This window comes from Haliotis asinina, chromosome 12 (assembly GCF_037392515.1).
Source record: "Haliotis asinina isolate JCU_RB_2024 chromosome 12, JCU_Hal_asi_v2, whole genome shotgun sequence".
Lineage (NCBI taxonomy): Eukaryota > Metazoa > Mollusca > Gastropoda > Lepetellida > Haliotidae > Haliotis > Haliotis asinina.
The window spans coordinates 43,153,486-43,180,484 of NC_090291.1; the positions used below are offsets into that span (position 1 = coordinate 43,153,486).

The 26,999-nt window shown below is 38.6% G+C and overlaps 1 protein-coding gene across 1 annotated transcript in view; it reads right to left on the reverse strand.

Moving 5' to 3' along the window:
- Positions 1-14,895, reverse strand: part of LOC137258112 (N-acetylglucosamine-1-phosphodiester alpha-N-acetylglucosaminidase-like) — a 29,779-nt gene extending 14,884 nt beyond the window's left edge. Inside the window, exons 1-2 of the mRNA XM_067795674.1 lie at positions 14,759-14,895; positions 8,096-8,508 (exon numbers count right to left, since the gene is read on the reverse strand). Coding sequence (XP_067651775.1) covers positions 8,096-8,508; positions 14,759-14,820 — 475 coding nt within the window. The 5' untranslated portion in view covers positions 14,821-14,895. The remainder of the gene's footprint in view (positions 1-8,095; positions 8,509-14,758) is intronic.
- Between the last annotated feature and the right edge of the window lie 12,104 nt (positions 14,896-26,999).

The window sequence follows — 26,999 nt, forward strand, 5'->3', positions numbered from 1 at the left end:
AGTTACGACCAAAAGGATAAGGGCACAAAGCATTCATTCTTATTTCCATGTCAGATTAAGATGGCGGAAACCCAAAACGAAGATGCGGCAGATGCACATCAGGTCAGTGAAACACACACTGATGAGTAGGATAGGTTTAAAGGGTTAAAGTTTAAAGGGTTTGTCTTTTGCTTTACGTCACACTCAGCAATATTCCATATTGCAGCGGACTGCAGATAATCAAGTCTGGACCAAACAATTATGTAATCAACAGCATCAGCAATGATCTATGCTCATATGAGTCAGCATGGCTTACAAATGACAAAAGATTAACAGTTTTGAAATCTTGAAAGGACAACTACCAAACACCTATTATAATTTCTAGCTATATGTATATATCTTGCAGTTTCCTACATCTCACTAAGGAAAATGACTGGGAAAGAAATGTGCATCTTCAAATACAAGACTTGCTGATGTAGTTGACAAATGTCAAAGTCAAAAGATCTTTCTTATGCATGAAGATCACCAGTATATACACAAATAACATTTATACAAGCAGAATATACCAGAAACATGATGTATAACAACACAGTCTCTTTTCATAAGCTGTAGTTATGCATATGTATGTGCAGTATTCGTTGGGAGCAGAAGTTAACAGGCTTTTGAATGTAACCAGATTTGGAATTCAGTTGCCGACTGTGGAAAAAAAGGCAATCCTTGTTCAGAGGAACAAATCTGCAGTGCATGTCATTGCATCCAAATTGTGTAGATCAATGTCCATGTTGTTGATCACTGGATTGTCTGGTCCAGACTCAGTTATTTACAGACCGCTGCCGGATAGCTGGAATATTGCTGTGTGTAGCGTTGAACAATAACCAACCCATAAAATATCAGAGAAATGCCCATGAAGTATTACACAGTTTTGAACAAGTCTGATTCAGATATTAAGAAACAGGATGACTTCAGTATCAAAGGTATCTTAAAAGATGCTGATCATTTCAACATTTTTAAAAACTATTGTCAATCATCATCATCATCATCATCATCATCATCATCATCATCATCATCATCATCATCATCATCATCATCAACATCATCATCATCATCATCATCATCATCATCATCATCATCATTTTTAAGCAGCAGAAATAACCCACTATATACCAAGTATCTATTCCATGAACCCGGATATACATAAATTTATACATCTTCTAAATACTAAGAACCATAACATTATACTCCGTCTTGCAATTTTTGTACATAAAATCTTGTCCAGGTGCTCTGCAATAATTTAACACAAGATGTCATTTTGTACTATTGGCCCCATGGCCATATCTACGAAATAAACCTGTCTGTCTGTCTGTCTGTCATCATCATTTCTCTGCTCAGTCTGTAAGAAGAGAGTAAACAGTTAACAGTTGACAGCTGTCAAATAATACACTTAGGTGTGGTTGGTCTGACCTGTGGGTGACCTGTCACCTTTGAATGTACAGAATGGTTCAGTTACATCTAACAATAACAGTCTGTTATCTCAAGTTCAGTTCCAATATTCCAGTAGAGATCGTGGAAACAGACAGTTAACATTTCACTGTGACAAAAGAAGGATGATAATATATGGATGAATAACTTCTTTATTGCCATGAGAGCACTATTTCGGTGTAGGTTCTTAGACGTTGTTATTAAGCAAGTGACGATCTTAGAACCTACACAGAAATAGCAAAAAGAGAAGCAATAAAGTTGTTCATCCATATATTGTCATCATTTTTTACCTTCCCAACTTCTAAATGTCTCTCAACGAAGTTTCACTCTGACGGACTGAATGTGATGAAAAAAACAGTTTCTATTCAGGGGTTCAGATTACAACCCTCAAACACGATAAACAGACACGATAATAGCAAAGCACAAAAAACACTAAAAATTTAGCTGGGGTGTCAAGGCCTTTTACATCAATCTCAAAAACGTTCAAAAAGAAATAAAAATTCCAGAAATCTGCATATCCATGGAACATTTTTATGTCTAATGAATCAATGAGTATCATGCTACGATTTTCACATACCTCCAGCACCCTATAATACTTGATAAAGGACTAGCGTGAACTGAGAAGACTGATGTACAATGAATTCAGTGGAACAGTTTGCATGCCATAGTCTTCATAACCTTCACTTCTGTCCTTAAGATTTACAATCTATTAATCATGTCCACATGAGACTAGGGGCACCCTGACCCAACCCATGAGCTGTTATGTTTACTGTAACTACACCCTGTCTCCTGACGCCAAAACAAACAGAAATTTTAATGATAGTTACTTAAGTAAATGTTTCCCCATCTAATAGAATGACCAACAAAGTCAAAGCTATTTTTTCTTATTACATAAAATGGGGTCATTACGATATATGTTAATGGCATGTGGTCAGTTGCTATTTTTTGGAAGATACTTGACAAAAGGGGTGACCCAAAGTTGAGTTTAATGACTATAGTCATTTCCTCAAAATTCTAGTTATTTTGCATTATCATAAATCTGAAATGACCTTATTGGGTGATTGGCATCCTTCAATTTAGTATGTAAATTGTGAACCAAACATTTTCATGGAAAACAATTTTTTTGTTAATTGCAAAATGTGAAATATCAATGTAGATTCTTAAACTGTTTGCAAACTAACATCAAAACATTATTCTATGCATTAGACAAGACGCTATTTCGTAATTTGCATGCATTATCTTCATGATTTTGTTACTTCCCCTTTGTATTGCAAATATTCAACATAGCTGACAACACTGTGTTTTCATTATCGTAGTCTTGACAGAGCAGATGTCATGATCTTAAATTGAGTGAGTTTGGTCTTAAGCTGATTTTACCAATATTCCAGCATATCACAGCTGGGCTTCTCACAATGTACCTATGTGGGGATTCGAACCAAGGTCTTTCGTGAGAAAAGAAAGCACTTTAACCAATAGGCCACCCCAATGTCCCTCCTCTTGATATGAGAACTTCCAAATATACACACAAATGCTGGTAATACCTGAATACCATGCACTTATTACACACAGATATACATTTTCAAAACAAAGTCCTAAACTCTGATGTAACAAGTTTATAACTGACCACATTTAATTATTGCTCCTCTTCACAAATTCCATCAGCCTACTAACAACTACTTACTGACAAAAACTTGGTCACATATGGCAGGACAAATGTATTATATATGGACATCATAAACACGAATGATAAAGGTGTCAACTGCTTTAGCAATGACGAAGCACACAGAGTATTCCTGCATGAAACAAGACACCAGCAGCTGTTGCAGGGATGGGTTGATGGTAGTGACATCAGATGTGAGAGTCCCAGAACTACTGATACTTTGTCTCAGATAATAGAACATTTGGCTCGAAACAAGCAGCAATAACACAACTGAAAGTAACAATGGTGAAGTTAAGTATGGGTGCAACAGTACACCATGCCACGGTTCAGTATGTATCGCGGTACAACGTTCTCGGTTTGTTACAATTCAGTTTGGTTCATTAAGTAAAAGTTTATGGGATAAACGTTTTTGGGAAAGGAACAGTCAGTTTGGTTATAGTTCCAGGAATAAATCTTCTTGGTATTTGAACCCGAATGAAAGTGCTTTTACATAACCAGAAACTGTAGGTACATGAACATGATGAAGATGTCAGCTAGAATTGAATTACATAGAATATTTGTGATAACACTGCAGGAGTTGCATAAGGTGAGCCCTGGTGAAATGGCAGAACAAATCTCAACTCTCATATTGGTCTCCTTTTCACTAGTTTCTATCAGAATTTTATGGACGTGTGAAAAATACAGAAGAAATACAAGAAGGTGCAATAAAACTGAAAAAAGCCATGGTGAAATGGGAGACCAAATCTCCACTCTCAGTGGGTCCATTTCAGTTGATTCTATTAGAATTATGAGTGGCAGGGTGATTGAGTGAGTTAAACTTTAAGGTCACATCTGCAATGTTTCAGCCATATCAACTAAAACAAGTCGTAAATTCACCAGAAATAGATGAAAATTTTAAACACCTATCAACAAAGGACAGGTAAAACCAATTAGAACATCACAGTATTTTAGAAGTAAAACTAGCATCTATCTCTAAAATATCATTTCAAATGTGGACAAGACAGACTGGTATAAATACAGGCTATAGATCACCAACAACTGACGTTAGCTCACCATAGTAGGGACCATGGGGACTTACAGTACTTTTGCTTCCTGCATGGGCCCTAGTTGGATTTACACCATCCCTTCAGCTGTTAGCCATTTAGACATATGTAGCCAAACATTAAAAATACACATACGCTCCAATTAAAAACAGTGGAAAGTTTTAATACCTGTATACTTGGAATATTTTGGGACTTACATACCCTCTGAGGAGGACAATAATTTTACAGTACTTTAACCCCCCTTGAGGATACAGCCACCAACAATCTGAGTTAATAATTCAAACCTCCAATTTTAAAATATGTATCCATGTACAAATCATTTAACAAATCTGATTCTTTTGAAAATGCAATAATTATATCAGAATTAACATTACTATAAAGAACCTTCATAGTTTGGAAATCAAGAAGACATTGTTCTGGATCAAACAACAGCAGCACAATCAGCGTGCCATGATCCTCGGACCCATCTGTAAATAAGCATCTGTAAGCAGTGTAGTTATTTCTAAATTGATTAAATTCATGTTTTTATTTTAATTCATTAGTTTCTGCTTTTTTAAGTGTACTGAGTGTTAAATCAACTTGTGGCTTCCTTTACAACGTCGATGGGAATGCCATTCAAAGACAGTTCCGGGTCTATTTTTTAAGGCTTCTGTTTTCTTAAAAAATGTAGACAGTTAGGTTTGGACTTAGAAAATTTAAAGCTGTTTTCAAGACACCATTTATTTATTTTGTTATCATTTATTATTTTGTTGCCGTTGACGTTCAAAAGTATGCAGATTGTTACCACAAGTAATACTGAAACCGTCCACAAGCAATTATCCATCAATTGAATCATTAAAAACCTTTGAAAAACTGTTGATCTTTATGCTAAATGATGTGACAGACAAAGTACTGTCTAGTGGGAGACTCTGGTCCTGATTGTAATGATCAAACAGGGTGAAACTTTGACAAACACACACAAGTGACGAGAAAGTTATTTATTCATTAACCTCTGCAGTGCTGTCTCCATGCTTTCTCACACACCTGGCTGTCCCTTTTCTCTGCACTCTTAACAAATCGTGCACTGTGTCAATATTTTAATGATAGTTTCATAAACAACTTTTTTATTTTAAGGAAATATGTCTAAATATTCCTCCCCAGAGAACACCTGAGACAAGGTATGCCACATTCCGTCCAGCCTTGTGTCATTGTCCAGTCATATGATCCACAGTCCAGCCTTGTGTCATTGTCCAGTCTTATGATCCACAGTCCAGCCTTGTGTCATTGTCCAGTCTTATGATCCATAGCCCAGTCTTGTGCCATTGTCTAGTCTTATGGTCCACAGTCCAGCCTTGTGTCATTGTCCAGCCTTGTGTCATTGTCCAGTCTTATGATCCACAGTTCAGTCTTGTGTCATTGTCCGGTCATATGATCCACAGTCCAGCCTTGTGCCATTGTCTAGCCATATGATCCACAGTCCAGAGTTATGCCATTGTTCAGTCATATGATCCACAGTCCACAAAACCTCACAGTGAGTGAGTGAGTGAGTTGAGTTTTACGCCGCACTCAGCAGGTCTGTAAATAATTGAGTCTGGACCAGACAATCAAGTGATCAACAACATGAGCATCGATTGGGAACCAATGACATGTGTCAACCAAGTCAGCGAGCCTGACCACCCGATCCCATTAGTCGCCTCTTACGACAAGCATAGTCGCTTTTTACTGCAAGCATGGGTTGCTGAAGGCCTATTCTACCCCAGACCTTCACGAGTCAAAACCTCCCCGAGTTGGTATGATGTTCTGATCATCAGCATTTCAGCATATGTTATGTTTATTAGTTTTGAGCTAGACTGCAATTCATTGGTCCTTTTTTGAGCCAAACTGACTATGATTGATGTGTTGATGTTGGGTATGTGTACATTCAATTGTGGAGTCTGGGCAAGTTACAAAACTGGAGTTGTACAATCAAAATACAAATATAGCATTATGAATGATGATATAAATGATAAAAATTTTAAATAATTTCTCGAATTTGAGCAGCAAAATTTACATGTGCAGAGCTTAGCATGACCAGCCTGAACCAGGCCCATCAGTCTTGGTGAAGAAAGTGACCAAGTGAAGGAATGCTGTTTCAGGTTCCAATTGCAAACAATTACCAGGGGCCTGTTTCACAAAACTCTCATAAGCCTAAGATCTCATAACTTTTCTCGTAACAATTGAACCTGTAACATAAGAGGAGCAAATGCTACGAGAAAAGTTACAAGATCTTAGGCTTACGAGAGTTTTGTGAAACAGGGTCCAGGACATCCTCCACCGACACAAGGGAGCACCATGGCAAACAGGGTGGTGGGCCAAATATATCCCCAGATCCAAAACAAGGGGTGGAAGAGCACTTAGTGTTGCCCAGCACCCACCATGAGGAGGTGGCTCTTCACAGGTGCCTGGATTCATACAAAACATGCACCTGAGTGAACCTAATATTTATATATATTGCACAAAGTTTATGTCAACATAGTTCAAATTTGTGTTTTCATGAACCCTTAATTGACCACAATACACCAATCTTTTAACACATCCAACACCAAACGCTATATTTACTATCCCATAACTTAACATGTATTTTGGGCAGCATCGTATACCAACATTAGTTGATCACAGTACCCTGTTATGATGTTTATATTAAGTAATGATTATCATTATACATTACAGGATGGTTGCCAGTAGGGGTGACTACTGAGGGCGAAAAAACTACTGTGATTGCAACAGTCTCTTGCAACATACTATTGCAATAGCGACACTCTATTGCCACCAACTATTGCAATGGTTAATGTCTCCTTGAGTCGTCTCATTTGAAGTCACGTGAAGGAATAGTGTATATGAAATAAAGCAAGTTGAAGTAGTCTCTTTCAATAACTGACTCAGAACTTGAAACACAGAACAAGTAGGTTAAAACAGAGGTAACAGGGTAGAAAACTCTTAATCAAAGTCAGTGAATCTGGTACTTCCTGTATTTTGTGCTGTGTGCTGTGCATTTTCAAATGAAGTCATTTATCAAACTATTGATAGTTTTTTGTTTGTACCATCAATGAACTGCTATCACAGACTCAACAACTGCAATCTATCGATAGTTTGATGCATTGTTGCAGCTCTTGTTGCTAAGGACCAACTTTGCCACATATCCTGAATGTATAAAGATCATGACTGGCTGAACTTTCGCAGACAAGTCTATGTATCTGTTTCAAGTCCAGTTCTTAAATCAGCACTATAGACAGGTGCATAGTCGGCTGCTGGATCAGCTCAATAAGTGACAAAATATGATTGAAGAGATATAGAAAAATTGTACTGTTCAATATAAAACAGTGATTTTAATACAAGAGTTTATGACTGCTAATGGAAAACATTTCACAGAAGTAATGTTTTGATTTATTGCAAACTCTGATAGTTAAAATGCATATTTCTCATTTCTACATTCATGGTTTGGGATGAGTACAGAATGTTATAGGTGAAGAGGTGGTGACAGTGTTTGTGTTAAGGCATTTTTCATGCAACAGAAAAAAATAAGACCATTCAAGAAATACTTTGGACTAACAGATTTCGATATTTCGATCTACTTAATTTTAAAAAGTACCTTAAAACAGCAACATATAAAAAACAACAAATTTTTAAATGATTCGGGATTGTAATGAAAATTTCACGCGAAAAGGATCTGGACTAGAAATTTATAATTTTATTTCTTCACGCACTCTTACAAATCCTACCACAAACACTGAGTGAATACAGTGCAGAAGAAGTGATCAGTACAGGTTGTGAGAGCTGAAGAGCTCCTAGAGCAGAAGAAGTGATCAGTACTAGTTGTGAGAGCTGAAGAGCTCCTAGAGCTGAACAGGGAATACAAGAGCAAAGGATGTGATTGTTTCATTGACTAAATAACCTGAGATCTGTAGGCTAATCTTACCATAGCATTCTCCAGTATGTGTGTTAAAGAATCCAGCATTTGTAGCCAGGATACAATGTTTCTGTTTGGCACTCTCCCTCACCGTGGCTCTCTCGGCACTCCCATTTAAACACGTCCCAGGAGCACCTGGCTCAAGAACCGAAAATGTTTCGACAGGGTTGTTAACTTTTTGAAACAGTACTGTGACAGTCCTCTTGTTATAATAATAATCTCCTATACTCTTCAGCTGATGCCGAGACTCCACAAGTGGAAGTGTCAAGTTCACACTGTTGTGCGCTTTATGCTTCGAATGTGTAAGGTTTCCATATTTTATATGTTGGCAGTCTCGCACTTCTCGATGAGTTCGACGTCCACCATGACGAGACAAATATGGCTGCAGTAAGTCCATCCCATCATCAATGACATTTTGACCACTGTAAAAAACAAAGCATAATAAACTGTACATAAGCATGTCTTCTGCTATATTATTGATATCCAATACCATGTGCTAAATGGCATGAGTTCTCAGATAATACTGAATAAGGCTTTGAGATAGAACGTATCATATCAGTGTATGACACTACTAAAAAAGAATAGGAAGCCTACAGGGCTCAGATAACTGAAAAATGTTGCTGGCCCTATGAACGTGTAACCAGCCCTGTATTAAAAATAGAATCTGATCTGTAGGTGTTGTCTTCGACTGATCATAAAGAATACAGACATTGTCTAACTACCATAATCGTAACTTATTTTTGAAATATTTTCCACCGTCAATGACATGATCAAATATATACCCTTGGAAAGTGTATTGGTCGACAGAGCTGGCTATATAATAAAGCTGTAAGCCCTCTACCCATGTTATTCTCTTTTGGTGGGGCTTGGTGTTCGCTCACCACACTCAAGACCCAGGTTTAATTCCCCACATGAGTACAAATTGTGTGAAGCCCCTTTCTTGTGTTCCCTACCATGATAAAGCTCGAATATTGCTAAAAGCAATTCACATTCAATGCAGTCTGCTTGGACCCTGAAAGATATACGTTGTAACTTGCTGCATGAGGACTAGGTATGTAACTGTCATAACGCAATGCTTGTTTTTCAGAAATCCATTTTGTTTTTTCTCAAGCCTGGATAACCAAGTACAACATTTTCGGGTATATTTTCAACAGCGATGTTTGTCTAACCATGCTAACTAGCATACTAATGTTCTGTTTTCAAAATGAGAAAAAAATAAATAAATAATTTTCCCTTCTCAAAAATAACATCTTCGTGTTAAGTGAAATACTCTTAAAATCAGGTTGAAACCGAAGCTCATACAAATTATTTTTATTTGATTTAAACAAACCAAGAGAGTAATGTGGAAACTCACATCCTGACTTCAGGTTTTCTGAGGACAAATGTCTGTAAAACATGATACAAAATTTGTCTGGCCTTATGTATATATACGAAATCACATCACCAGACCGTTTCCTACATCAAAGGTAGTCCTTAAACCCTTGAGGTTAGCCCTATAAAGGGAAGAGCAAAAGTACACTGGTAAGGCGTCTGCCTATCACGCTGGAGGCCTGGGTTCAATCCATGGTGAAGGCACCTAGGTTCAGGTCCCAAGGTTGGCACATTTGCACAGTATCCTTGGACAAGATACTTAGATCCACATTGTCTCAGTTCACCCAGCAGTAAAATGGGTACCCGTGAGGACATCCTGGCAACGTTAGTACATTGAGACTGACAGTCATCATGGTTCTATGATCCCCAGGGAGTTGGAAAAGCATCGGAAATACAATAGTGTCCTCTGACTGGGGATAGTAATGTACACAGCACCATGAGCAGGCAATGTGTCTGAATATGAGTGCCATATACGCAGACTAGTACCATTCTTACTACAGTTTTCTACTTCATCTTTAAACTGTAACTCTGAGGCAATGACCCCTTCATGATCAAGCTTTATTTCAACATTAATATATGCAGTTTCACCACGATGATACAGTTTGAGTTAAATCAAACCTAACAACATAATATCAACTCAACATTAAAATTTAACTGAATTTTGGTCCATGTCAAAAGTTAAATACTCATACAATGATCTAAACATAGCAGGAAGATACTTTTAACACCGTGAACATGGTGGTTAACACATCATTACTGAATCAGATGTCATGAAAAATGGTTCGATTTCCGAAAATGTGACTGACTTGTTAAAATATAGTAGATCTTCTAAATCATGCAAGACTACATTCTGATAAAAATGTTCATCATAATACCAGCTTCATGATGAAACCTGTGTCATGCAATATCTATTTTTAAAAATGTTTTGCTCAGTTTCTACATTCAAATTTCTGGCTAGTGAATTACTTTGTGGGCTAGTTACTTTCCGGCATAGCTGACCCAGCTGTCTTGCATAATCTGGAAACTATGTCTCACATTGTTCCCTGCACTGATGTTGTCTGATTGTTGCTAAAAGCGGCATAAAACTCAATTCAGGCAGGTAAGCAGTCAGTCAGTCAGTCTAAATGCTTACAATCAATCCTTGTGAATCATGAACTGTTTGATTTACAGCTATCACCTACAACCACACCATTGCTAGTCAAGCCACACTAGTTTGTACAGTGACGCTTTCAAGGACACAAATGGTACTGATGTTACATATTTACAACCCACATGAAACTGTCAGGTCCAGTCACAGATGTAACACACAAACTCATATTATTTTTCTTTTTTTCAAACAAATTACCAATTTTGTCTTATTTTTATCAAACTGAATATTTTTTTTTGTTACTACGTTATACAAATGATAAAAGAATGATACATAAATAACACTGCAAGAGCAAGATGAAGAAATATTTCAGTTATATGCCTTATATCATTGTTTATACGGATAGCTCTCGGGATCCACTGGGGATGGTGGGGTAGCCTGGTGATAAAGTGTTCGCTTGTCTTGCTGAAAAACCCGGTTTATTTCTCCACAAGGGTACAATGTGTGGAGTCCATTTCTGCTGTTCCCTACTTGGATAAAGCTCAAATATTGCTAAAAGCAGTGTAAAACTAAACTCACTCTCTAACAGCAATAACTGAGCAATCCCTAAGTAATGTTTGATATCATAATCTCTATTTTTTGAGCCCTTAGCAACTTTTAGATGTATAATCGGACCTTGTTGTATCGGGGCATTCATGGTATCTCGGCAAATCGGTATATCTGGTTTTACATGCTACACACACCTTTTCGAGGTGATTATATATGTAAATCGACAGCCTAACATCAGTGGCTTGTTTACTTTTTCTAAACTGACACGATGTATCGAATCCCCGTAAGTTTTATATTGCAGAATTATCAACATTAAACTCGGGAATATGTCTGACCCCCATCCATGAAATACCTCCTATAATATTTTTGTTTCATATATGACCATTCGCACTCCATCGGAACTATGTCATCTGCATATCCTTGTTGCCAAATATATAGTGGAAGTGATGTCATGAGCTATATTTTTTTCCTGGGGAATGAATTTTATTGTTTACCATGATACGATGGAGTTCTCTCCTTTGGTAAATGTTAATCGGCTCTGTTCGTCTAATGGCTTTCACTGAAAAACTTTCAAAGTTAAAAAAAATAATATTTTTTTCACAGATGTGTTGATTAAATGTCATGTTAATCAGATTTCACAATAAAATAGGCCTCATAAGTTCAAAATTTCATTTCCGATTATGGATATGTCAAGTACCGCGATACGACATCACAGGCTAATAAAATTTGACAAACACCTTTTCATATTGTGTCAGTTTTTCATGACCACCCCTATTCTCACCCTTAAATAATATATTACGGTCCTTAATATTGTATCCTGGTTTTGTATCTTTTAATGTAAGTGTCCCCTTGTCGACTGGGGTAAGTCCTAAGTATTCTATGATAATCCTGAAAGGTCTCTCAACAGATCAGATGGCCAAGCTTATTGACTTGTGAGTCATCGTAACCTGAACACATGGATTGTTTTTCACAATATTCATCAGTCTACTTTCTTTCCAGACTTGATTATTTGCAGGACAAAGTTACATTTAATATTTAAGCAACAAAGTAATTTATGGGGCACAGCATATAGAGTATAAAGTATGAGTCTCGATTCATGGAAAGCACATGGCTCTTTAACCTTCAGGGTTAGAAGGGTAGGTGTTAATTGGGCTTGTCTCAAATTCATCCCAGTCTAAGTAAACTTATCCTCAGTACTTTTCGTTACACTCCACTACTGAGTCTAACAAAACCTTATGGCAGGTCTCGTCAGGTAACCTTTGAGATTGACCAATCCGAACACAGTTTACCAAATCGTAAAAGTGCACATTCGCATATACCTTTTGAAGTTTTTATCTTGAAAAGGTTCGTACCCGAACGATTCCGAATGCTATTTAGCATATGCTCGCTTCCGGGTGATGCACACTGCGTGCGTACAACCATGACAACGGTGAGTAAACAGTGGCTGAAAATAGTGTTTTGGCAATATTCAAGTACGTTATCTTGTGCAAATATTAACTATTGGTAACCATGTCAACAGAAATCCCAAAGCGTATATACTGCAGGTCAAATAACTGTGTTATATGCAGATTTTTATTTGTGGAGAGTTCTGTGTCCGTGACCTGAATATTTTGAAAGTCCCTCTAATCCCTAAATAGTAGCCGTTGTCTGATTGGTTAAATCTATTTAACCGTCTCGCATTTGATTGGACAGTCATTGGTCGCTCATAGGTTACCTGACGCGACCTTCTACTAGGTATTGTTAGACTCAGTGGTGAAGTGTAACGAAATACACTGAGACTAAGTTTACTTAGACTGAAATTTATCCTTAGTAAGCCCTTGGATCCCCTTTGCAATAAGAAGTAATGGTTGAAATGTCAGCGAACCAGACCGCCAGATCCTGTTAGTCACCTCTCATGAAAAGCATGCAACTTCAAAATCTAACCTGGATGGTCACAGGTGAAGGAGGGTTAGTTATGAGGTAGGGCAGGATATCTCTTTTGATAAAGAAATCTAATGTATCTGCAGGAAACAGTTTTTATTATGGTTCACAGAAAAAAAACGTCTGTTACAGAGCATAAGATAAACAACAAGATTTAGAGAACTTGGCAAACATTCTCAAATTATTTGTATTAATACTCACAGCAAAGTCTTTGATAATTGCTGAGACTAATTAACTTAGTCTGAAATTTGCAAAATTAGTTTGTTTCTTCATGTCACGCTAAGTCAAATCTGAAAATGTGTAACTGACCAGCAAACATGTTAAAGTGCAATTGAAGAGGTCAATGTTGCCACAGGTACTCAGGTAAATAAACCTTTCAAAATTTCCCCAAAGCCCACAGGACCAGTGAATGGACAATAATGAGTGGTCCAGCCTCTACTTCAATGGTCAAAAAAAAACATTCATAGACTTGGTTAACTATTGATACAAAGTTCACTGGCCACCAGGACCACTGCAAACTTATCATTTAGAAGTCCTGCTGAATTTTTACTTGCCAGAGACCACAGGACCTGCGAGACTTTGCACACTTGGTAATACAGATGTGTACACCGAATATGTTTCTGTATTTTGACTTTGTTTAGGGTACATACATATCAGCATACCTCAACATACCTGGCATACATATCTCCTCGAGCTAAAGTGCAATCAATGGTCCTAATATTTCTGAGCACGGCATTTAACAATTTGAATGTACCCTAGTTCCACTAATAAGCACCTCCAGCCCTTATTTTCAATGGGCCTCCAGACCTTGCGCTCATTAAAATACTGGTACCTGTGGATGACAGGAAGTTAACTTTGACTGAAGTTGCAGTTTAAGTAAGTTTAGCCCCAGTATTATTTGTTGCACTCCTACAGGAGTCAGGTAACCTTTGAGCAACCTCTGACCATCCAATCAAATGTGAGAAGGCTACCGTTTAGGCTTCAGTGTGACTTACAAAATACACAGATCACTGACACTGATTGCTCAACTAACGAAAATCTGCACATAACACTGATATTTGACCTGTAGTATATACACTTTTTGGTTTCTGTTGACACGGTTACCACTAGCTAGTATTTCAGCCAGCTGATAGCCTTTAAGTTTAATATTACCAAAAACGCTGTTTTCAGCAACTGTTTACTCGCTGTTCTGTTCGCTGTGCTCCATGTGCATCATCCGGAAGTGGTCATAAGGATAAAAGCATTCGGAATTGCTCGAGTGCAAACCTTTTCGTGGGTAAAAGTTCCAAATGTATATGGGAATGTCTGCTTTCGTGTTTTGGTAAGCTGTGCACTGATTGGTCAATTTCAAAGGTTACCTGCCATGATCTCCAATTAGGTATTGTTAGACCCAGTGTAGGAGTGTAACAAATAACACTGTGGCTTAGTTTACTTTGACTGACTGAAGTTGTCATGTAACACATCAAACTTGTTCGCTGTTTATAAATTTTAGGTTTGTTAATAGTTCCAATGCCAATCAAAGGAAATGCTAATCTGGAATATGTGTCATTTAAAACTTAATTTTACTTATAGGTCCGAACGTGCAATTAACACGTAATACTTAAGGTGGGTTTTCAGTCGTTCATGGAAACAATCCCTTGCCTTGAACTGGCGTCAATACCATCAGAGTGTTGATCATGTTGTATCTAACGTATAATGAATGGCATTTTTCAATGGAACTGTAAATCGTAGAGACATGACAATACCTGCATGTTTGAAATGAAACACCAATTGATGCCAGAGTGACCAAACTGAAGACTATCGTCATCCCCAGCGTTGATGTCAAACCGATTTCTCGTCGACATTCGTTTCCTCCATCTGTTGTCGCCGAGCTCTTCTCTGGTGGGAGGTAAATAAAGTACGGTTGATACTGGTTTGCATATGGAACAAAATCGAAATTTGATTCAACAAACAAAATATAAACTGCGACAAAACGGGATCTATCTGTTATATTCCATCTTCAAGAGAGGCAGAATGACATTGTGTGTTTGCATTTTAAATCGTTCTGTTTATAAATAGGATTGGAGGCGCGGTTGGCGAGTTGTCTAAAGCGCCAGGTTGTGCCAGCAACGTATTGTATATATGTACGTATGTGAATTCATGTAATAACGGATTCGTGGGTTCAGGGTTATGTACTGTACACTAGGGATTGTGACATCAGGGAAAGAGTCTGCACACAAAGCTGACCTCAAGGTTTTTATGCCCGGTCACAGGTGGACTCGATCCAGACACCTCAACAAGTTCAATTATTAGTGGGTGAGATTAGTTTAGGCCGCTTTGAACACTATCCCAGATAATCATGGCCATTGTCACTAGAAATGGGCTTCACACACTGTACCCATGTTATGATGATACTGAAAATTTGTATAGCGCTAAATCCACCCACTAAATGTGTGCTCAAAGCCCTACAAAATAATAATAATTTCATTTGAGTAGCGTTCATATTGAAATGAAAAAAGATGCGTTTTAAGACGGACTGAACACCTGAAAAGACGGGGACAGTTCTAAGGCGACTCGCAGTTCCTTCCAAAACAATGGAGCAAAACACTGAAAGAACGCTTTCCAGAAAAGGCCAGTCTATAAGAAGGGCTTTTTCAATGCAACCTTACTGTCATATGGCAGTTAATTTTTGTCTGGATGGGGGTTTATAGCGGAATATCAGTTCAATTAGACATTCTAATGGCTTGCCTTTCAGACTTTAATATGTCATACAGAGCACCGCAACACATCCCCGCTTGAAATGGAAGCCAGTGTATAGGTGATGGGAATAACCCGGGGTCTTCATCGTGACGAGCAGACACAAAGGTACCCCACCGCAAGACCTCGCATACGTTGTGGACTAAGCCGACGAGGGAATGGCATGTTTAGTCAGGAGAAATTTGGGGTGTTTTCAGTGAGAAAGGGACACAAGTAGTGAACTTTTAATTCTCTACTACAGCTTAAGAGCATGTGTTGGTTTACTGACTCATCAGGAGAGTTAATTGGAATATCCATAATACCTTACGAACAGGCCAAGGGGCGCAACTCTGCACAGGAATCGAAATTGCAGCTTTGTATCAATCCGATCGAGCTGGATTTATACACATTATTGCTGTTGAGTTTTACAGTTTAAATGTTTATATTTGTTAGTGTATAGGCGATGTACATGTAGTTTTCACGAGTCATATTATTATCTCTACGCTTGTCTAACGTCATCCTGGGCCATCTTCAAGTTACATGACGAAAGTCTGTAAATAATAAATTTCGGACAATCCAATGATTGGTATTGTGAGCATCGATCTGGGATACGGTACATGTGTCCGTACACAACCGACCTCCAGCAACCCAGAGAAGCCTCACGGGACCGGGTGCTGAGGCTTGCTTACTTGAATGATGCACGCATCGTGTCGCCATTGCGTGGAAAAATACCTAGGATCTCAATCACTGGGTTTTCTGATCCAGACTCGAAAACAATGTACTAGAGACTTTCGTCACACAGCTGGGACATTGCTGAGTGTCGCTTTAAACAACAAACAAAACGTCCCGAATAAAAAAAAAACCTTCACCGGTAATTAATAGCCTTTAAGCGCGTTATGTGCTGTGCGTAACTAAGTCCTGTTTTTGCTTACGTCATACAAGTTTATCTGCATATGAAACGAGGTGCTACATAAAGTCTCCACTGCCTTCATTGTGTTTGATTTCAATCGGAAACATATACAACGACAGCAGTATTGTACCAAACTAAATACACCAAAAGTGTGTTGCACTTCGTGAAACAGTAAAAAGAAAATGAATACTCAAAACAAAGCTTTGAACGTCATACCGAAATGGTGTGATACAATTATGAGTGAGTTAGTATAGTTTTATGGTGAGTATGGTTTTATTCCAGCATTATCACGAGACCACCAGAAATGTTTCTTACACTGTGCCCATGTGTAGAATCGAACCCGGATCTTTTACGTGACGGACAGATATAAAGAACCATTAAGTGAGTGGGTGGGTTTAGTTTTACGCCGCAGTATGTACACTATATGGTGGCGGTCTGTAAATGATCAAGTTTGGACCTGGCAATCAACAGCATGCACAGCTATCTACCGGACTGGGATACGATGGTATGTCTTAAACACGTCAGCGAACCTGACCACCCGATCCCGTCAGTCGCCTTTTACGACAAGCATACTCGCCTTTTACGACAAGTAGAGTCGCTTATTGCGACAAACATAGTCCCCTTTTACGACAAGCATTAGCTACTGAGTGTGGCGTAAAAATAACTCTCTCACTGATTTGCCACTCCACTCCATTTGTGATAAAATTGGTCAAACAAAATGAGGTTAAAATGAGGCAAGTAACTGCCATCTTACAAAGTCCGACATCTAACCCACTCAGTCAGTCAATTATTTTTATGATAATTATAAGCCGTTTTTATACATCATACAGGTTTATATGCATTTAATTTTGACTGACTGCGGATCAGCATGTCACAGCATGCGACTGAACTTCACAGGGATCAAACAAACATATTAATTGATGACAGCGTCATTCCTATAATTGCAGCTCTTTCACAAATCTGTTAGCACACATTTTTGTTCATTTCATAGGACGACAATGTGAAAGTCACCTGCATAAATTATCTTCTGGGCACGTTTGTTTGTTGCATGGGGTATATCTTTGTTCGAACTCCGTGGTGTTACGGTTACATGGCAGTGAGTCTGGACCAAGCAATCCAATGATCAACAGCATGAGCATCGACACACGCAGGTCAGGGTCCATGCAGAAGGCATTTATGTACTGTAAGTCCCCAAAGTTCCTCGTATGGTGCTCCACCTCCATCTGTTTACACATTGTTCTGTTATCCAATGTTTTAGAGTCACTTGCAATTGCAAGATATATATAGTATAATCTAGTTGTTTTGCGTTCGTTGACAGGTTTTTATACTTTACCTTGAATACTTATAAATCTATAATTTGACTTAGTATGTTTGAAATACTGTCGATTTGACGTTACATCTGAACCGAAATATATAATTCCTATATATTTATATAAGTCGTGATTAAAAGAATGTTTGTAAACCAAGTATATTGTATACATATGGTGTTAAGGAAAAATTACAGTTGAATTTTGACAGCTTACACGAATGAGACATTATGCGTTATTCACTGGTCACGAGGGAACCACGTGTTGAGGTACTCTCGATGTTTGTTTATGTTGTTCCCTAAACCCGAAGGGTTTAGATACCCTCATGGAACCAGTGAACAACTTATTTATCTTTCCGAACACCTCAAGGCTAATTTTGAACTGTTTGAAGCATGGGTATCTGATCGTAGTATCGTACACTTCAGCAAATCTTAATCAGACGATTCGAATCTTGCATCTTGATGGGTTTTTTCCCGTAGGTATTGTCTTAGTAAAGTCTCCGCTATGTAACTCCCCTTCTTAATATTCAAAGGGACTACGTTTGAACATTTTGTCAAAATTTATAGATTCATTGGAAAGAGAGTCAGATGTTTTCGCAGCCATAGCTACATTTTGCGGACGACACAAGAAAACCAGATCTAGAGTTATCCCCCTTCCAACGATTTCCATTCGCAAAGCATCGGTAATTTCCCTGCATCATGCGTCATTTAATGTTAGTCGAGATAAAATAAGTTACTGTCACAAAGTCCCGAATGATCTGCTGTTGGCAGCGGGGTATATTGCAATCTACCACGCTTGTAAGCGGGTGCATTGAAAACAACAGAAGAGCGCTCAGGAAATCAGAAAACGACATTTATGTGTGGGGTAAGATAAACGCAATAGTTCAACCCTATTTATAAACAGCTTATCAAATTTGGATAACGCTCACGCAAACATATGTATCGTCTGCATAACTGTGTCGTATTTGTACAATGTACACGCGCAGTGGTTGTACGTGACATGCTTATTATGCAAATTAGGTCGCATGTTTCCCAAATGGCATTACCACAGAGGTCTAGCAAATGCTGACATACAAAAAATCATGTGTTATTTCACAATGTCTACTGCCACGTGATCCAGAAAAAAACAACCTTGTAAACAAAAATATCAGTTCCGATGACGACACGGACGTGTTAGGCCTGGTTATGAAGATCTGAATATTTTGTCTGATCAATCGGAATAGACGATTTTCCAAACTCAAGGTAGAATGTCAAAAAATCACAGGATGGCAACAGGATTCCCTCTTAGGATTCGCTTTGAAGGGTTGTCTCTCTTGGGCGTGCCAGAAACCTATAATCGTTGGTTGGAATCGTGGTTTCCAGGGCTACCAGCACCATATCCGAGCTCGTGGGTTTTAAAGTATTAAATGTTGTTATTTGTCCATTTCAGTGTTGAAGCAGTACGTTCCTCTGGGGATGTGCACGCAAAGAAGATCTTTGCACAACCGTTTATCTTGATGTAATATGAGATCATGGAGGCGTGTAATTGCCCCAGTATGTAGAAGTAAATGTTTCCAGATATATTCCGTGAAGATCCGGGACAGACTAGTCTTCAGCAACCCCTACTTGCCACAAAAAGTCAACTATGCTTGCCGTAAGAGGCGACTAACGGGATCGGATGGTCAGGCTTTCTGACTTGGTTGACGCATGTCATTGATTCCTAATTGCTCAGATGGATACCCCTGTTTTTGATCACTAGATTATCTGGTCCAGACTCTATTATTTACAGAACGCCCGCCTTATAGATGGAATATTGCAGAATGCGGCGTAAAGCTAAACTCACTCTCAAAATATTCATATTAAACATGGTAGGTTGATACTTCGACCGGACTGTCACTGTCGCCAGACGCGTCTAAATAGAGCAAAGGGAGCACTTTCGTAACGCTACAGGGTAGTTTGCATTTCAGTGTTTCTAATGAAGCGTTCCTGAGCCAGCTTTTATGCTTCTATAAAAGTTCTAATAAGTAGGGGGCCAGAGGGTGAATTAATTAGGACGTTAATGAGACTTACATTAATTGAGACTTACATTAATATTTTGAAAGATGTTACTTTCTTTGTGTAAAATGGGCACCGGGATAACATCGAAATTAATTTACAACAGCACAAGTGTTGCATAAAGTTTCTTGTCATGTTTCTATATTTTTCCGTCTACAATTTTCTATTGGGTACCTGTTTGATCACTTTGGTAAATCTTATGGTAATTCTAACAAATATTTATCAATACAGTGCTTGTTTACCCTTTCTCTGAGGACGTGACGCTTATCTCCTCTCTGATGATGAGAAGCTTATTCTCTCTGATTACGTGATGTTTATCCTCTCTGATTACGTGATGTTTACCCTCTCTCCGATGACGTGTTATTTACTCTCTTTCTGATGACGTGATGCTTATCCTCTTTCTGATATGATGGTTATCCTCTCTGATGACATGGTGTTTAGCGTCTCTCTGATGGCGTGATACCTACCTTCTCTCTGATGACGCGATGCTTATCTTCTCTGTGATGATGAGACGCTTATCCTCTCTAATCATGTGATGCTTATCCTCTCTGATGACATGACATTAACTAACTAAACAAAACATAACAGTTTTACTCTCACTTGGTTATTATTACCACTCACACATTGTGTTTAGAAACGGTCTGTGCACTCACTTTAGGGTCATTATCGAGGATCAACAAATGTTGGAAAATTTTGTTTCAGCATTGTGAGCAATTTGTTATCTGTTGTCTCTGTCTGCAATTGAGATCGCATTGTCACCCGAAACTCAGTTTAAATTTCCCTTCAATTAGGTTGTGAATATTGGCGACAAGTACACCGAGACAAGTCCCAGCAGCTGATGAAATGAGTCATGAGCTAGAATAAACACTGTGTTGTAGGCATGTGGTGCGATACTATTCAGACTGTATCAGCCTTTAAGCAGATAAACCTGCTTATAATATGGCTGTTCTTGTCTTTAGTGACGTATTGTTTCGGATATGTTTTATCATATAAGAACCTGTCTTAAATGGACAATAATATAATAATGTAAAATTGCTGGGTGCGTCGTAAGACAAAACTCACCCATTCATTCCTCTGTAAACGTAGACTATTTTCACAAATGTATCAGTTTTGTCTCCGTACAGTACAGGGAATTTGATGCCATAGGGGAGGGCATACTGGTCAGACGGTAGACGATTTCTTTCGATCTGGATTTATGGCTGAGCTCGTGTTTGGCGCCACAAAACACTGCATCAACGCGAATGGATATGTTGTAAGAAGTACCGTACGTCATGCAGGGTTCCTGGGTGGTGTTGGGGTGCTTCTCACATGACTGTTAACTTGACCTTGTGAAGATCAGGCAAACCAGGATCGGCAACGGTACATTAATGACATCCTAAATACCTTTGTACCTCTTGCTTGATAACAGTGTTAGAATCTTCACCGAGACGTCACATCCACTGCAAGAAAGAAGGTTTCTATCCATAAAAGTCTTCACCCTCATCATACCAACTTCTTAAATGCCACTTAAAGAAGTTATCCTAGATATGGTTGTTGTACCATATTTCGATGACCATCCTCTAAACGCAGGCCTTCATGTTAAGACAACATGATACGTGCCGTTTGTGATTTCTTTCGCTAAGAGGCGGTAGCAACACCACCAGATCACGATCCCATATGGTATATATGGGATACCCTTCAGTATAAACTATCGATGTATGAAGAGGCTCTCCATCAGGAGTGGATCACAGTACGTCAGTTCAAGGTACAATACAGTCAATTAGTAAAGTCAGAAGTGTTATTGCAGTTGCTGTATTAGCTCGGTTAATGAGTGCTCTGTGAGTGAGTGAGTGAGTGAGTTTAGTTTTACGCCGCTTTTAGCAATATTCCAGCAATATCACGGCGGGGGACACCAGAAAATGGGCTTCACACACTGTACCCATGTGGGGAATCGAACGCGGGTCTTCGGCGTGACGAGCGAAGAGTGCTCTGTGGTTTTTGAGGAATGTATGCCTGAATCTTGAAAGTGACTGCACTTGTACATGGCAATGAATCTATCTCCTGCCATGTTTGCTTATGTGAATAAAATACAGGTTTGATTTGTTGTATAATTTATTCCTTGAAGTTCAGTAATCAAGGTAAAATTGAAATTTCAACTAAAGCTTAGAATAATTCTGTTGCTATGTTAATGGTAACAAACTGATACACACTTGGTTTCATATGGTGCAAACAAATTCTAAGAAAGTGAAAAACTTACTTTTCAGTGACTTGAATTAGTTCTTTGTCTGATGAAAGACCATATGAAGTATGACTCCCTAACGTTTTTCACCACAACAATTCTTTGTTGAAGATGCTATAGAATGAAGGACCCATCTGTGTGAAAAAATCTCTCAGATACCTATGCGATACACAAAATGTTGAAGATCTTTGAAAAAACTCTATTGCTTTCATGTGATCCCTTATTTTTTCTCTAAGTATATAGTATGCTTGCTATGTGCTTAAATCCAAGTGGCGTTGAAGCTGGCATCATGTATTCACGAAAGTGTTAGTTATGTTGTCCTTTGAATTGCGGCCCTTATTTTACCAACCCTAACTAGATACTTACGTTACTGTCACAAAAATGTATTAAATGTCTTCTGAATTTATAGAAATCAAATTTTCAACTGTGTAACATCTTTATTATTTGACCCGTGAAGGCCCGGGGTAGAATAGGCCTTCAGAAACCATGATTGCCATAAAAGGTGACTATACGTGCTTGTCGTAAGAGGCGACTAACGGGATTGGGTTGTCAGGCTCGCTGACTTGGTTGACACATGTCATCGGTTCCCAGTTGCGCAGATCGATGTTCATGATGTTGATCACTGGAGTGTCTGGTCCAGACTCGATTGTATACAGATCGCCGACATTGAGCTGGAATATTGCTGAGTGCGGCGTAAAACTAAACACACTCACTTTTTACAATTTGAATGTTTACTATTTTTCATGTTGAATATCTGCATGTGAATATTTAGCAAAGTATACACTTTTCAGTACCGTAGATACTAGATATATAATATGTCTGAGTTGGGTGTTCATGTTTACACTATGAGCTCGCACTATGAGAACAGCTTCAGTCTGGGATAGCACATGCAGTCACACGTACACACGCACTTAAGGTATCAAAGACCGCGGACATACAGTTAATATGTTCCTGCATATCTCGTGCAATGCCTCACGTGTACGATGTATAGAATATCATATTTACTGAAACAGCTTTCACTAGTTGGACAAAGTCTCGATTTTCACTTGGAAAAGTATCAAAATATTTTCCCTCAGAATTTCCTCGATGTCTTCGCGGTAGACTACGAACACCCATGTCTCTGTTTCCAATATTTCAGACAATTCGACAGAGGTGAAAATAGGTTGCAATCACGTATTCAATTATCATTAAGTTCACAACTGCATGTTTTTGTGGCTTCTCCAATTAATACACGCTCGCGAGAAAAATGCGTTTGTTTTAAAGCAAATAAACAAACGTTATTTGAACAAACTAAAGAACGAGAGTATCCAACCTTCCACAAAATAATTGCAGTGAAAAAAGCGCTAGCATCCATGCATCCATACTGTTCCATTTAAAAACATGTCATTATTTGCTGGATGCCTAATCGCTTAATTAGTACTACTTAAAGGATGCACTAAGTCCATGCATAGTTCTGTTTGTTATTGGCTATACACATGGGAAAAAGTATCGCACAACTTCATATTTTACATAGTACACCCGTTCTCATTAATGAGTGAGTGAGTTTAGCTTTACGCCGCACTCAGCAATATCCCATCTATATGGCAACGGGCAACGTATGTGGGTTACTGAAGGTGACTCCGACCCGACCAGTCCTTGACCAGTCCCATCAATACCGAACCACATATAAGGACCAATAAGTACCATATTTTAATGTTTTTTGGTGTGAGGCGGCGGGGATCGAACCCGCGACCTTCCGCTCTCCAGGCGGACGCTCTAACCACTATACCACGGAGGCGGCCCTTCATATTTAAAGTCCCACGGATTGAAAAGATCCAGGATCCTGTATTCTAAATTAAACAAGTTGTAGCATTAAATTTACTTTGAATGTTTGGGACTTACACATGTGTCACATTTGTACAGTAGTTTAACCCCCTACGAGGATACAGCCACTAGTAATCTCGGGTGGTAATTTATGTTATGTTGTGTGTACAAAACATACAACACCATTTATCGAACAATTCTGTGCAATGATTTAATGTGAATTCACTTTTAAAAGATCCTTCGATGATTGGCCAATGTTTTGAAATACTTATCCCATGTAATGGAAACATCAACAAGATCAAGCAGGACATGCTTGTCGGTGATTCTTCCATCACAAGGAATGCAGAAGGGAGAATCCTCGTCTTTTAACACGTATTCGTGAGTACATCGATATCACGTGTAGTCAATGCGACATGATTTCACAAACAAATGTAGGCTTATTGTTTCCCATTTTAACTCTTACAAACACAAATATCACAATTTACGCTGCCCTTTTCGTTTGGACTTAGAAGCTGATCCCGAAATTTGAAAGTATCCAAACTATAATCTTCGGTGTTACAAGTATGCAAAAATAGAACATGAAATATATGTTGTAAACAAGATTATTTTCCATGATTTAAAATATTCCTGTGTATCATTAATAATATTATGTAACTGTAGAAGACGTTTTAGCCATATGTTGTTCCTGTACTAAATCGCCTGGGTGCTTTGTGTATGACTCAGACTTGAAAGTTACTTTAAAAACCATAAAGTTGCCCACCTGCAGGCATGCGATATGCATGCGTAATCCTCACTTCGTGTATCGGCATAATCATTTCGTGGAAAATTATTCTAATATTAAATGTAACATGTTATTTTTAGGATAACACTCTGGTGGGAGTGAGTTATATGTTCAAGCAATGTCACGACGCCTTCAAACAACATACAATTTAACCCAGTACTTCGTCCTGACACGTGACCTCCTCCCAAACTGGGCTACCCCTAATTCCCTCCTATAAGGGTGCGTAATCGCACTGCAAAATATACATTTCACCTCTTTCTGAGTGTCATTGTGTGTATTCACAGCTTTCGAGGTTAGAAATGGTCTGCAGAAATCCATGTTTGTTTCAAAATTCAGCTAATGGTGGCCACGCTCATTGCCTTGGTTGACACCTGTATTGATCACTGGAATATCTGGTTCAGACTCCGTTACTTCGAGACAGCCGTTATATAGCTAGAACACAAAGAACAAAAGTACCAGTTACTCACTTGTGTACCGCTCAGTATGATTACGCACTCGCTCATTTAAAGATGAATATTTCTAAATATTGCATCTGTGAAGATGTTATAATTCGACCCAGGTAAAAGGAAAGTTGTGATTTTCGACCTAGTAAAACTACTATTTTGAGGAGTTACCAGAACAATATCCCTCGATTAAAGGGCACCTCGTCCCATCAGCCGTCCTATACCTTTTGGCACTCGTGAAAGGCAACCCGTCGAGGTGAGTGTTGAGTACCACTAACAGCGCCTCCCTTCCTGTGGGGCCCGGGGTAGAATTATGTCCACAGCACAACAATGCTGGTCAACCGAATTGGAAAACCTGTCCGGTTGGAAAAGAGCAATATCAAACGTTTGCATCGCATTCGACAAATATTCATCCACAGAAAGGAAAGAACAGAAATTAAAGAAAAAACAAATCTCTACGATCCCCTTCCCTCCAGACGTTCCCTGGATTTGTCTTTTGGACCTTTGGCATGGAAGTCATTATGTCTCCAAGCGATATTTCTAAAAACTACAGATACCTTTAATTTACGTCAGCATGGATCACTACTCCTTCTCTCCACCAGGAGATAAAGCAACAGGAGATGTTTCTGTTTGGGTATGACAGGGTATCACACATAGTCCTGAATCTTTTAATACCAATCTTCGGACTGTAATTGTTCGTGAGATTCTGCACATTGTCATAACTCAGAGCGTCTTGCAAACTCCCCCCTCTTCCAAACTGCGATACTCAGAACCTAAAACATGTGTATGATCAGCTTCCAAAACCGTATCACATCGTTGGTAACCTGAACGGACCTGAAAGTACCCACACTAGTAACATAGGCAAGAATTAATGTTAGAATTAATATAGGATTTAATGTTTGAAATGATGCACTTTGTCAGTGTGGCCACAGTTGTGAAAATGCTTTTCGTGAATTTTCTTGAAATGTCCATTACATTTAACAAATGTTATCATCTTTAGAAAATATTGTCTATTATAGAGCATGCATTGATATTAATGATCTAATCTTAAATGGCTCTCGTTATGTGAAAATCATAATGTTTTTAAATTTGTACATATCTTCATCCATAACACTAAACGATTTAAGTAACTCCATCTGTACGTATCTTTACCCTTTGTCTGCGCCTTGTTGAACTTTGTTGTAATGTACTGTTGTAAGTGTGTAGAGAGGGCTTATTTACTTTGGATACCTTGTGCCCAATCCGTTTCTTAAATGAATGTAGGTAAACCCATTGAGGAATGTGTATAGGAGAATAGCAGTGTATGTGTATAGTCAACGATGATCCAACCACCTAGCTGTCTACATCCTGTCACTAGCATTTGCTGTCCAAGATCCGGCAGTCTCCGAATCTATCTTGTATAATGAATTTAAATGGATAGTCCATCATGACCTATGTGATAGTGATCACTTCTCGAAACTGTCAGCTCTGGTGATGATTCACCTTTACCAAGAAAGAACCATACCAAAACTGACGACATAATATGAAACTCTGCGTACATTGTTTTAAACGCTTAAAGCAAAACCTTAATGACGTAACTGACAGAACAGTACCAAAATAATCAGACTTTGGTGCATGAAATATTACACCGGTTTAGAAGAAGGTAATACACAACCAAGTGGATGGTTTTAGATAACGGAGACGACGAGCGCGATGGTGTCGACGTAGTCCTATGTAGATTAAGAGTCAAGACGTGCTCTGACATTTTAAAGGAACGGCGCGTTCACCTGTATCATT